At 36.9% G+C, this 13572-nt stretch overlaps 1 protein-coding gene across 1 annotated transcript in view; it reads right to left on the minus strand.

Moving 5' to 3' along the window:
- CACNA1A (calcium voltage-gated channel subunit alpha1 A) overlaps positions 1-13572 on the minus strand; it is a 290119-nt gene that overhangs the window by 144009 nt on the left and 132538 nt on the right. The window contains exons 9-15 of the mRNA XM_070937402.1: positions 13409-13465; positions 10029-10118; positions 8524-8733; positions 6585-6697; positions 3286-3398; positions 2466-2597; positions 904-976 (exon numbers count right to left, since the gene is read on the minus strand). Coding sequence (XP_070793503.1) covers positions 904-976; positions 2466-2597; positions 3286-3398; positions 6585-6697; positions 8524-8733; positions 10029-10118; positions 13409-13465 — 788 coding nt within the window. The remainder of the gene's footprint in view (positions 1-903; positions 977-2465; positions 2598-3285; positions 3399-6584; positions 6698-8523; positions 8734-10028; positions 10119-13408; positions 13466-13572) is intronic.

Consider the following 13572-nt stretch of genomic DNA (forward strand, 5'->3'; position numbering starts at 1 on the left):
CTAAAACCATCTCTATCTATTGGACCTGATGGACTATGTGCATACTTCTTAAAATAGCTTTCCACTGCTATAGCAGAACCTCTAAGCATAATCTTTGAAAAATCTTTCAGGACCAGCTCCCTATCCAACCTATGGTCACTAGCCACAGTTATCCCTATCTTCAAGGAACTTGGAGTACTCATATCAAATGATCTAAGTGCCAAAGCCCACTGTAACAACATCGCCAAAAAGGCATTAAGGGTTGTAAACCTAATCTTGCATAGCTTCTTCTCCAGTATTATTACACTACTAACCAGAGCATATAAAATATTTGCTAGACCAATTCTCGAATACAGCTCATCTGTCTGGAATCCGCACTGCGTATCGGACATTAATACAATTGAACGTGTCCAGAAATATTTCACAAGAACAGTCCTCCACTCCTCCGCTCACAACAAAATATCTTATGCCACCAGACTTGAAATTTTGGGCTATATCTATAATATCTATCTATAAAAGCATGAGAGATAATCAGAACAGACTGGAGTGACAACACACACCATTTCTTTCAGAACCGTTAGCCCAGTTCTATGGAGTTAGTTTAGTTACAGTATGAAACTACAATGCAAAACATAAAAAGCAAGGTACAATAATAAAACATTGCACTAGCAGCTGCTGCTGATCTCCTCCCCCAAGCAGCAGTCACTCCAAAATCTAGCTGCCAGGTTTGTGAGTAATGTTTCTGGTTGTCCATATCTTTAGCTCATTTAAATCAGGGAAGAATCTCTGGAAACTACAAGGAAAGGAAATGAAAAACCGCTATCTGAACTTCTGTGTAGTATATTTGGCTCATGTGTAAGATTTGTACCAAAAACAAAAACCCCAACAAGTCAAAGAAAACAGCTCCCCCATCCCCCTTCTTACCTGAAATACTGTCATTATTGCTGCTGGAAAAGTGTCAAAATTGGTTGGTGGGGTTCCATCATCAAAATTGAACCTGTACAGGGGGATTAATTTGATAAAAACAAATTATAATCACATATATTACATTATTTTTATTCTTCTGTTCTTAGGCCACTTGGGCCTATACCTAATACCATGAGTCGTATCCATCCTCCAGTGCAAATAGATGTATAGAGATGGGGTGTAGGAAAGCCCAGGTTATCATAAGATGGAATCAGGCAACTTTCTCAAGCAGCTGATTTGGGATATTATAACAGGGTAGACAATGAATGTATTGTTGTGCTTTTACTACTAGGGAGGAGGAAAAATGCTTGTGGGAGGTTTCTGCTTTGGATACCATGTTGTTTGTTTTAGAGGATGCCACTACAGTTAAATGTATTCCACATTCTATGCATTCATCTGCATTACTGCATGTCTGTTGGGGGAAGGTGAGAAAAAAGGAAAGTGATTATAGCCAAGTCTAATTAAAATATCATTATAGGCATGGATACTAAGTATAGGTTTAAGCATTGGGGAGGGGGCAGAAAAATTGAGATAAACAAGCATTCATTGTTTTTGCATGCAATGTCTGCAGCATAAAAGTTCTTAAGCATAAGAATTTTAGGAAGCAGGCAAAGATCCTAGCTATCTCATATTTGTAAAAATACCATTTTCCTCTACATTAGAAAATCTTTTGCTCACACTTAGGTACTTCCAGGCAGGAGTGAAATGCTACCGGTTTGGGCTGAACCGTTCGCCGAACCAGTAGTAAAAAAGTAAAAAAAAAAAAACTTCCAACTATCAGCTGAGCGACGTGCGATCGTTGGAACTTTTTTTAAAAAACTTTTTAAAGCATTTTTAACTACCGGTTCCAGAGAACCGGTAGTTAAAAATGTTTTAAAAAAGTAAAAAAAAAAGTTCCCAAGCTCATGCGCCACAGCTGATTTCCCCCCCCCCACTGTTCCACTTATCTTCCCAAGCCTCCTTTTGGCCCATACTGCGCATGCACACATGCAGCGTGCGTTTGGTGCATATTGCGCATGCGCGCACACAGCACGCGCTTGCTGCGCAGTGCGCACCCAGCAAACCAGTGGCAAACCGGTTCAGATTTCACCACTGCTTATTAAGTGTAAAGTGTAAAGATACTTAATTGGAGTAATCATAGATTATTGGGATATAAAAAGCCTTGTATCTTTGTGGTCCCATCTCTCTCTTTATGGGCTCAGCTCCAATCTTTATTAAATCAGTTCCTAAGAAATATGTTACAGAAAATTGTGTTTGGAATAGTTCTTGGAAAGCAGAATATGTAATCAAGATTTTTGGTTTAGACTTCATGGGAAGTAGTCAACAATTCAGCACAAACTAGGACAAATGGAAGAGAAAAGGCCAAGGGGACGTCCATTAGCACAGTTATTTTTTTCCACCTGATAAACTTATGGAAACGATAGCAAAATGATAATGTGACATTTGAACCTGGCTCAGATAGTCACACAAAAGATACATCAGGAAAGGTCCCCACCTCACCACAATTTCCCATTACTTACTGGCCCCCAAAGAGTTGCATTCCCAAAAGGGCAAAAACGACTATGAAGAGGAAAAGGAGGAAAAGAAGGCTGATGATGGACTTCATGGAGTTCAGCAGAGATACAACTAGGTTTCGTAGGGAAGCCCAGTACCTGCCAAAAAAAAATTCCACATATGAACTATGTATGTTAATCAGAGTCACACCAAAAAAAAAAAAAAAAAGGAAAGCTCTTTCAGGCCTACAATTTAAGCTAATGCAAACAATACTGATAATCCACTGAATAATAAAATATTTTCTTGGTATCATATATATATACTTACTAGCATATTTCTAAATGCATTTTATCAATTCATTTCATAGGTTTTTTAAAAGAAAGTTACATTTATTTTCTAATAAATCATCAGCACATCTTGTTTTAAATATTGGCAAACTATATATTTTCTATAGCTTTATTTCTTTCTATTAGCTCCAAGTTATTTGTAGTATAAGATTTTCTCTTATTATTACATCTTTACAACATCCTGCTGAACACTGAAACATTAAGATCTGTCTCAGTGGCACCTTGACAGAAAGATGCATATTGATTCAAGAGCATTTATGCAGATTTAATCCTGGTTTTCCCTCTTCTAGTCTAGTCTAACAATTGATTCACTAAATAAACTCTTTTCTCTGCAAAATATGCTAATTGAATATTAATTCTCAAATTATTTTTATTTGATAAAGCTGTTATTAACTCTAACCTATGTTGTCATCCTTGCTTTAACTCTATATTTAGCAAACATACTCACAGACTAAATCACTTTATGCATTTCTGATGTATTGACATAAAGCCCACTTACTTTGTGACTTTGAAAATACGCAGTAACCTGAGAGCTCGTAAGACGCTTATCCCAAAGGAGGTGCCAGGCTTTATTGCAGCCCAAATGACCTCAAAGATGCTCCCAATGATAACCTGCCAAAAATCAAGGCAAGTTAACAAGTTTTGGAACTTGCATTATGTAGCTATACAAGATATGCAGAGGCATAATTAGACATACGGTAAGTATGAAAACAAAAACAGCAAGAGATCATAATTCAGTGAGAGACCACAAGCTGAGACCAGTCCCTGGGAACTCTAATTAAGTTGTATGGTACTGCCAGTCACAGTTGTTCGTATTGGGTTAGATGGCCAAGCAGATTGATGTAAAATAAGACAACTTCTTGTGTTTTGAAAAAACATTTGAAAGATAAAGGAACCATGCTATCGTTTTCTAAAATATAGTTATACCATAGAAAATGGTGATTTATTTACATTGACTTTCTGTCCTTGTTTTCATTAAAAGCATTCCTTAACTTTAACTAAGTTTTTAGAGAGGGTTTGTATTCATATTCTTTTGAACTATATGGTTATGAAATGGAAACTGATGGCTGGACAATTCAAATGGCTTTTCTGCACCATCTAATTGTTAAGAAGCTAGTTTTATGTTTCTTATTGTTAAGATAAATTATCTAAGGCCTCAGTTCTCTGTGGATTGAAGAGCTGGTATTATATGCAACCTATGAATGAATCACCTACAAACATAGATTTATGGATGATTAAACTGAAATATAGTAACTTTTATTGAAACTGTTGCATAAAAAACTATGTACTTAAAAACATAGATAAGAGGTCCATAACTATCATTTCTGTCTATTCATCTATCCATCCACACAAGATGAACAAAAAAAGTAAAACTGTATCATAACTACAAAAGTATGATTCATTATTATAAAATGATGATACTATTTACTTTCCCTTCCTTTATTTCCCTTGTCATCTTTTATATTTATTTTTGTTTTGTTTAATAAAATAAAAGCACCTCCCCCATTAGTCTTTCTTGACTTTGGACAGGGCATTCTGGAGTATGTAGGCAAATGTATTCCCTTTTTAAGGAGGAACTATCCAACTCCCCTGACTATTGGAATATTAACAAATCCTAAAACCAATGAAGCAACAAAGATAACTTAACTATGCCAACTTATCGCTTATATGGCAACAGGCAGAATTCCTAAGGTTTACTACCTGTCCAAGGAGACCCTTTGGGATCCATAAGTAGGATGGGGGAACAGAAATGCCTGGTAAGGAAATGTCTGTTCTTGCTTCTTGTTCACAGTGAAACCACAAGAAAATTATTTTAGTTGATTAAGAATGAAATTATGGAAACAAAGAGATGCAGTGACTCTTCAAAAGCAGCAGGAAAGTCCTCTCCTAAGCCATTTTAGAGGTTTCTATAGGAAAACTGGAATTCAACAGTCCTTAATCTGATAAATTCCATCTCATTTTGGTGACAGAGATTTAATGACACTTTCTCAACTGTTGAGAATGCTGTTCTAATGGCTTCACTGTGGGAACAAGAAGCTTTTTCATTGGCAACAGCTACACCAATGACTGCTTTTTTATTCCATAGCACACCCTCTCCTTTCTGCTGGAATATTGCTGGAGGACCACAGTACCTTTATATGGGTTCTGGAACTTTATGCAGCTAATCTGTTTTTTTCTTTTTTCTTTTCAATTATAGGATCAATTTCTGCCTTTCTTTATTGATAGTTAAAGGAAGTATACATTAAATCAGGCTATTCCTACTCAACTGTTGCAAAGAAGGCTTTGATTGCATGGGGAATGCTTTCATGGTGGATACAGTGGCTGCTATCTATGTGTGCAACATAACTTCCAAGCAGGAGCAACTGCAGCACTGATGAACAAAACTTCATGTCCAAGCTTCATTTCTATACAAGGAATAGGGATTTGATTGTCCTCCAGTGGTAAAATTCATTTTTTTTTTTACTATCGGTTCTGTGGGCGTGGCTTGGTGGGTGTGGCCTGGTGGGCGTGGCAGGAGAAGGATACTGCAAAATCTCCATTCCTTCCCCATTCCTGGGGAAAGGATATTGCAAAATCTACATTCCCATCCCACTCTGGGGCCAGCCAGAGGTGTTATTTGCTGGTTCTCTGAACTACTCAAAATTTCTGCTACTAATTCTCCGAACTGCTCAAAATTTCCACTACCGGTTCTCCAGAACCTGTCAGAACCTGCTGGATTTCACCCCGATCGCCTCCCTCTCCAGTTATGAAAGCCTTAGCTTCCAGTTAAAATAGCATATGAATAGGAGCAAGTTAAACCCCGGGTTATAATGAGCCTGTCACTCAGCAGACAAATCAATGTTGTTTGGATATTCTGAAGTAATTGCTCTTGGAGAGGAATAGATCAAATGTCATGGAGACAACAACTCTGCATCCTGAGAAGTATTATAAGCAGTACTAAGACTTTGGTAAATAATTTGATCCTGGGAATGCTTGCTAGGGTTAGGGTCAACTTCTGACAACCTGATGGAAATCATGAATTCCTGTATTTGACAAGGTTTAAATAACAGAATATAAAATTTCCATCCTGAAATGTATCCCAGCAATGATCCTGTTGACCTATTTCAGCCATTCTTTGGAACACTAAGAAAAAATCCAAGCAAATCCAATACCTGCTAATCGCAAAATTCTAACACATAAATATACTTCAACTGCAAATATTTGGGACAGAATTAGGAAGTAACATTGGATTTGCTTTCTTCAGAATTAGATTTAGAAAAGTTCAAAACTTAACTTAGAGTACTGTAATTATAATATTAGCAGTCACTACAGTATAAACTTTTGAAACTCATTTTTTTTACTCTATTTGCTTTCAAAGACTTGCATTTTCAAGAAGGAACAAACCTAGCTACCATGTAAGAGAACATCCAATATGTTACTACACCATAATTGCATGATACAAACTCCTGTCAGACTAAGAACCATAAGATGAATCAATGAGTGAATTATAAATATATTTCTATAGTGCAAGTAGCAGATTGATTGGAAAAAAAAATTACAAATCAAGTATTTTTGCTTATGAGGCCTAACAGGAGTTTATTTCCTGGTCTTTTGTTATATAGTAAGTAAGGTTTGGACTTCCCGTGGAAATGAAGTTTCTGCTCTAAAATTATTCACATTGTGGTGCTAGCTCATTATAGAGCTAGTGTATCTTCACTGTAAGCAGGAAGAATGTACACCAAATCATCCACTAGAATAGTTGCAGTCTGATAGTTGTACATGCAATAGCAAAAATGCTAATGTTCTGAAAAAACTTACAGCACAATCAAAGCAGTTGAAAGATGAATGAAAGTAAGGCCGCGTTCCAAGCCCATACATTTTTATAAACATTTCGGACATAAAGAGCCCTAAGAAAATGAATTCTGCATAGTCTGAAACAAACAGAGGAGAAAGAGGGGGAAAAATCAGTTATACTTTTCTATCCACAAAACTATCTCTTCTTTCTACCTATCAAAAAAATCCTTATGTCTGACTATATAGCAATTTCAACCTTCCTACATTAGAACGGGCTCTTCTTAGGCTTCTCTAACTTAAGCATGTCAATATATCATATTACCTTTTTGATTCAAGAAAGTAAACTACAAGACAATTGTCTCCCAGAGAACAAAGATGGCTAACTGACATCATGAAAAGTCTCTCAAATTATAGTTTTGCTACATCATAGTAATTCTGGATTTCTTTTCTGTATTTATATTTTTAAAAATATTTGCTAATATGCACTTTTAATCAGTGGTGAAATGTAAAATTTGTTACTATCGGTTCTGTGGATGTGGCTTGGTGGGTGGTAAGGTGGGTGGGTGTGGCCAACTTTTTTTTTTTTAACTTTTAAATGCATTTTTTCTACAACCTCTTTGGCTAAAGAGGTTGTAGAAAAAATGCTTTTAAAAGGCTTTGACGATCCCAGCTGAGCCGTGCGATCATCAGAGGCTTTTTTATTTACTTTTAAAAGCATTTTTTGGCCAAAGAAAAAATGCTTTTAAAAATGAAAAAAAAAGTCTCTGATGATCACACGGCTCAGCTGGCATGGGGCGTGGGCAGGAATTTTTGCTACTAGTTCTCTGAACCACCTACCATCAATGCTACCGGATCACGTGATCTGGTCCAAACCGGGAGCATTTCACCCTGCTTTTAATACTGTTTTGTATTACTTTTCACAATCAGCTGGAACCAGAACTAAAACTGGAGCTCTCTCTAATGTAGTCAATTAGTCCAAGATCCATCTGTAATACTAACACCTTTCAATATGTCAAAACCTCCTCTTGCCATTCCAGTCCATTTTATTTCTCCCTAATAAAAGTAGCTAAACTATTACAAATGAATTGCATCTTAGTAATTTTTATTTAATAATTGGGTTCTTTGCCGTTTTTCAAAAAAAGATGTCATACTTCAAGGAAGTCATTATTAAAATCCTTTTCTCTTTAGAATATATGGATCTCTTCAGCCTCTCTAAATACACAGAAATACAAGAAGTTTTAATTAAAAGCATCAACTAATACCGGTATAATTGTATAGAAGAAAATTTTAACTGTAATACCAGCCAATCCACCTAGCAGTATTGCAGTCATTTTATACTGGAATTTCAGAAATGAGGTCTGAAAATTAATTTAGAAAACAGCATGCAATTCCAGTGGGGTTTTTTTGTGTGTGAGAGAATGTTTTCCAGTATAGGATTCCCTAAGCAGAGTTTCCAACCTCAATGGAAACCAGAGTAAATTCTATTCAGTAGCTTCAAAATGATCTATTAGAAGTCTGTATCATTGTTACATTTCATGGATTGTTTTAATACTGTGGTTTCCTGCAACAAATTCTTGGAATTGTAATTTGATGCAACTACTACCAGTAATTCTTAGAAAAGGCAACGACAAGTAAAAGAATTCCATATTATAGGTTATCTTTTTTCCCTTTTTAGATGGCACAGTACATGAATTAAAATTCCTAAATTCAGTTCCTGTAATCTACACTATATATTCAGTTTAAGTCCACCTATTCCCAAGAAGTTTAATTCTGACTACTTTTAAATGTAAATCTCACTTAATCATAAGAATGTAATAAGGGGAAGAGTTCATTATTGCTGTCTTACCAAATGAAAATACTATCCTGATTTCTATTGAGCAAAAATGATAATGCCTAAATTACTGCAAGCCACCTCCCGCTAATAAATCCATTCCATAAAGAAGGACATGGCTCTGCTACTTACAGAGGAAGTCAGATAGCCAATCTGGCTGGTTGTAATGTACTATAGCAACACACAAAGTGTTGAGAGCTACCAGACTGAGGACTGTCCAGTAAAAGGCCTGAGTTTTGACAATACGACGGATATAGAAACGCAACCTCCGCTCTTTTTTGTGAAAGAAAGTAGCATTTTCCAGCGTGACACTTTTGATGCTGGCTCGAGCAAAAGGTGAACCTGTCAGGAAGAAGTAAAAGTTAGCAGCATAAGAAAAGCCACTTATTTAAAATAATTTGCGTGTAGGGGGGAAATGAATGAACTTGTTTATTTGGTATGATTGGGATAAATAATGAACCTACTTTGTCTTCTGTGATTTTTAAGCAAATACTAGCAAGTCTCTCTGAACACATCTTCTCTGTAATACACCATGGATAAGAAGGAAGATGATACAAAAAAAGCAATAGCACTGAGCAATAGCACTTAGACTTATATACCGCTTCACAGTGCTTTACAACTCTCTATAAGCAGTTCACAGAGCCAGCGTACCCAACATTCTAAGTCCTCATTTTACCGCCCTCGGGAGGATGGAAGGCTGAGTCAACCTTGAGCTGGTCAGGATTGAACTCCTGGAGTGAGCAGTGAGTTAGCCTTGCAGTATTGCATTCTAACCACTGTGCTACCTATCACCAGATAGGTGATTGTTCACTTCTAAAGGTCCTAGCATTTACCATTCTGGACTAACAAGTTCTAGCATGCTTGCTGCAGGATGGGTCTGTGGGGCTGATACTACATTTTGCCATTATTTGGTCAATCCCTGTCTGTTCATCTTTTGAACAAGAATATGAGTGAATGCAATAACTGGTCCCTTCATAAAAAGTAGTACTAAAACTGCAACATTTGCATATATTTGCCCACAAAAACAGCATAGTTTGCTAACACACTGATTTCAAATGATGACATTTCAGGACATATGCTCTAGCCATAGTTGAACAACAATGTATGATGGAATACATTAACACATCACAAATATATAGTTAAACATAAATAGATGCTCAAATGCATCTTAGGATAAAATGTGGGTTCAAAATTTGATCAGGTTTTCCAGATTTGAAAAGATTAAAGACCACAAGTGGTACTTGTATTACAACCACAATTGAGTCCAAAATTTCTGTTGTTAAGCGAGACAGCTATTAAGTGACTTTTGCTCCATTCTACGACTTTTCTTGCCATAGTTGTTAAACAAATCACTGCAGTTATTAAGTTAGTATAAAGTACAGTTGTTAAGTGACCCTGGCTTCCCCATTAGTTTTTCTTGTCAGAAGGTCACCAAAAGACCCCGGAACACTGCAATCATCATAAAGATGAACCAATTGCCAAGCATCTGAATTTTGATCATATGGCTCTAGGGATGCTGCAATGGTCACGGGAAAAACATCATAAGTCACTTTTTTCAGTATAGTTGTAACTCTGAATGGACACAAACGAATAGTTATAAGTCAAGGACTCCCTGACTCCTCTTTTGACCAACCTACCTACTGAAGAGATGTCTGCCAGTGGGTCATCTGCTTCCTCTGGGTTCAGCAAGTCTGTTTTGCTTTTCTTGATGGTCGCCCTCCGAAGAGCTCCAACAATAGGAACATGACAAGAAAAACAGACATTATCCTCAAGGCCCTTTATCAGATTCAGATTCACTAGATCTTTTTTTAATCATTTACCATAATGCTACCTTCCCCAATATACATTCTAGACCATAATTCCAGAAGACCTTTGGAATGTAATTGCTGTAGTTATTAGATAACAGGCTTACATGATGATTTTGATGTTGCTGTTGCTACTGTTATATAAATTCTGTTTCAATTTTATATACTTAAAGTATATTTATTGCATATTACATTGACTTTTTCTTTGGTCCTGCACTGATAGCTTCTAAAGTACTTATCATTGAACTGGTGCCTTCCATCCTTTATTCATGAATTCATAAATAAATTATCATCATCATGTAATTTACATTCTCCTGAGCTGGGAGGAAATGGAAGTAAAACATCTATTTGTTCTTCCTCTTACAGGAGCTAGCCTAAGATTATTTTTCTTTTGTATTCCACTTTATTATTATTTTTTAAAATAAATAACTCAAGGCAGCAAACATACCTAATATTCCTTCCTTCTCCTATATCCCCAACAACCTTGTGACATGCTGGGCTGAGAGAGAGTGACTGGCCCGAATGACCCAGCTGACTTTTATGCATAAAGCAGGACTAGAACTCACATTCTCTAGCTTGGTGCCTTAACCACTAGATCAAACTGGCTTTCATTGGAAAATATTTCAGATAAGGTTGTTCTTTGAAACCTTACAGATCTTTGACAATAGGAAAAACAGCTTTGAGAGGGAGTGGCTTAAAGAGAAGGCAAATGTTTTTTTCTTTGCACACCTTTTTTCAAATTCTAAACTGCCTTCTTCTTAAACAAAGGTAGTTTTTCCCTCCTTCATATTCCAGATGGGCCTCTGTGTGGACAAACAAGCATAGAGGCCTATGAGATGAAAAGGATTTGTAAATGCTTTGAAATGCAAAAATGGTACAGGCAGGTAGTAAACTGTGCCTTCATCAAACTGCATTTTTATAAACAAAATTGGTGCTCTGCTGGCTTGTATGAAAAGTGGGAATTTGTCCCAGGTTTCTTTCTCACTGCAAAATTAATGCTATTCCCCTACTTTGAGCTGGCAGGAAACTATACTGACAAAAATTCTGTCCACGTTAGCAACCCCTGGCCAGCCACAAGCACATGGCAGATAAATTATACAATCATTATTATGTATAGATGCAGGGTTATTATCCTGGCCTTCCCACCCCTTTCCACTAAATGATTGTAGTCAGGATAAAAATAATCTACCAACTGCTTTCCATGTGGACTAGGACTAGACAGAAAATATTTTTTAATGAAAGTAGGCTTTTTTCATTTCTCAGAATTCAGCTGGTTTTGCACAAGCCTTTTGCATGGATGTGTTTGAAAGGAACTTGATATCAGCTAATATCTGCAGATAATCGGGCCCGTTCGGACATGTATTTAGCCGCCTTCTTGAAGAATACCACAACTATCTTCAAAAGGAGCCCAAACAATAGCTGTCAGGCAAGGGAAGATTTGTATCATGAGGCAGCAAGCTCATTCTTTCCTGCTTTAGCCTATCGCCTCACTGGCACTGCTGGTTTCAGGGTTGGCAATAATGGGAAGATATTGGTTCAGAAGGATGAGACTGTCCCATGACCAAATCAAAATGCCTCTAGAATATATGTGCAGAGACCAGAGGGGACATGCCTAGACCAGTCTAGAATGGCCCATAAGTACTTACTTCAACCCTTAGTGATCAAATGACATACCACCAATAGAATAGTTAATAAATCATATCACTTGGTATCTATGGAAAAACCTATGACATGAAAATACTGTAGCAAAAAAAAAAAGTTCTCAAGATATGTTGGTGTTACAGTTATATGCAAGCAAGAAAAGGACTTGTGGACAGTGAGAACCAGTTTCCAGTGAGTAAGTGCTACCACTGATTCATTGGCTAATAGAACAAGTATGTCCCTGAGCTTCTATTAACACACTTATTACAGCAAGGGCTACAATTAAACTTTAGGATGCAGGTTGTCTTTCTATCCTTCTTGGAAGAGCCTTGATTTTGTCTAAATAGTAACTAGTACAGTTAACCACCATGATGACCATATACCTATTGATTAAAAGGAATATGCCTTATTAGAGAAGTGAAGTGTTCACAACTTCGATAAGCAAAGGTGCTTTAGACCTGGTACCAGCATTTTTACATTACCTATCTGCAGTTTCTTAAAAGAGGTGTGCTGTTTCCTGAGTTCGCACAGTAGCGGCAAGGTTTCAGGAAAATACTTATGTTTCAGTTAAAGAAGAGTTAAAAAGGGGGCAGCAATATAGCCTCATATTCTTACATTGCTTTGCTGATCCTGTAATGCAACTTCATCAAATGAGCATTTTTGTGAACTTATGCAGCTACCACGTGAGTCAAGAATAGCTCTTTTAGGTACTGTGAACAGATATTTTTATTCATTTATTTAATTATTTATTTAATTAATTAATTAAATTTAATTTATTTAGTGCCCATCTCATTTCGAAGCGACTCTGGGCGGCTTATGACACTATTTCTAATACAATTAAATGGAAATATCAAAGTAAAATCATAGTTACAAAATGGGGAAAGAGGGAGTTGGAAAGGGAGAGGTGGAATTGGCTGTTCATTAATCAACCATCCCAAGTGTGAAACTCCCCTGTTGGGGCCCCAAGTCATCTGGCAGAGACAGGTCATAAGGCTCTTACGGAAAGTCAGAAGGGTGGGAGCCAATCTCACCTCAGGGTTTGAGATATAATGAGAATGCAATTGTATCAGATCCAGTACTGTATACTGTATTAGGACCAGTAGTCATAAAGCGACACAATCATAAAGCATGATATCATGTGACCTCACTAACTCACGACAGCAGTTGCAGCAGTTCTATCTGCCATTGTGAAGCAAACCTTGCATGGTCATTAGGCACAAAATCACATGGGCAACATTTGTGACCCTCTGCCAGTTTCTCTTTTTTGCTTGTCAGAAGCTGGTAGTGAAGGTCACAAATGGTGATCACATGACTGCAGGACACCACAACCAGCATAACTGCGAGCTGACTGCCAAGTGCCTGAATCATGATCATGTCTACAAGAACTAGTTATAATTTCTCTCATTTAGCACTTTCATAACTTCAACTAACAAATGGTCATTAAATGAGGAGCACTTCAATCTCTGTTTCTTACACAATTTTTGTTAAATTAGGTTGACATACAAATAAAGTTGTGACTTTACTATCTCAGAAATCTTTCACAGAACATTTCATGAAATATGATGGCTTACCATCGAAGGGATGACGAGGCTCTCCTTCGATGTCATCTTCAGCCAGGATGACTTCTTCTAAATGAAATGACTGAAATTAAGCTAGGAAGGCAAAGGTAATTTTCCAACTGTAGAAAGATGCCAAATTCCACCCCCCCCCAAAAAAAGAGGAGGTTAGCTATAGA

Source organism: Pituophis catenifer, unplaced genomic scaffold (genome assembly GCF_029215685.1).
Source record: "Pituophis catenifer annectens isolate HBS135680 unplaced genomic scaffold, rPitCat1.0.hap2 SCAF_2, whole genome shotgun sequence".
Classification (NCBI taxonomy): Eukaryota; Metazoa; Chordata; class Lepidosauria; order Squamata; family Colubridae; genus Pituophis; species Pituophis catenifer.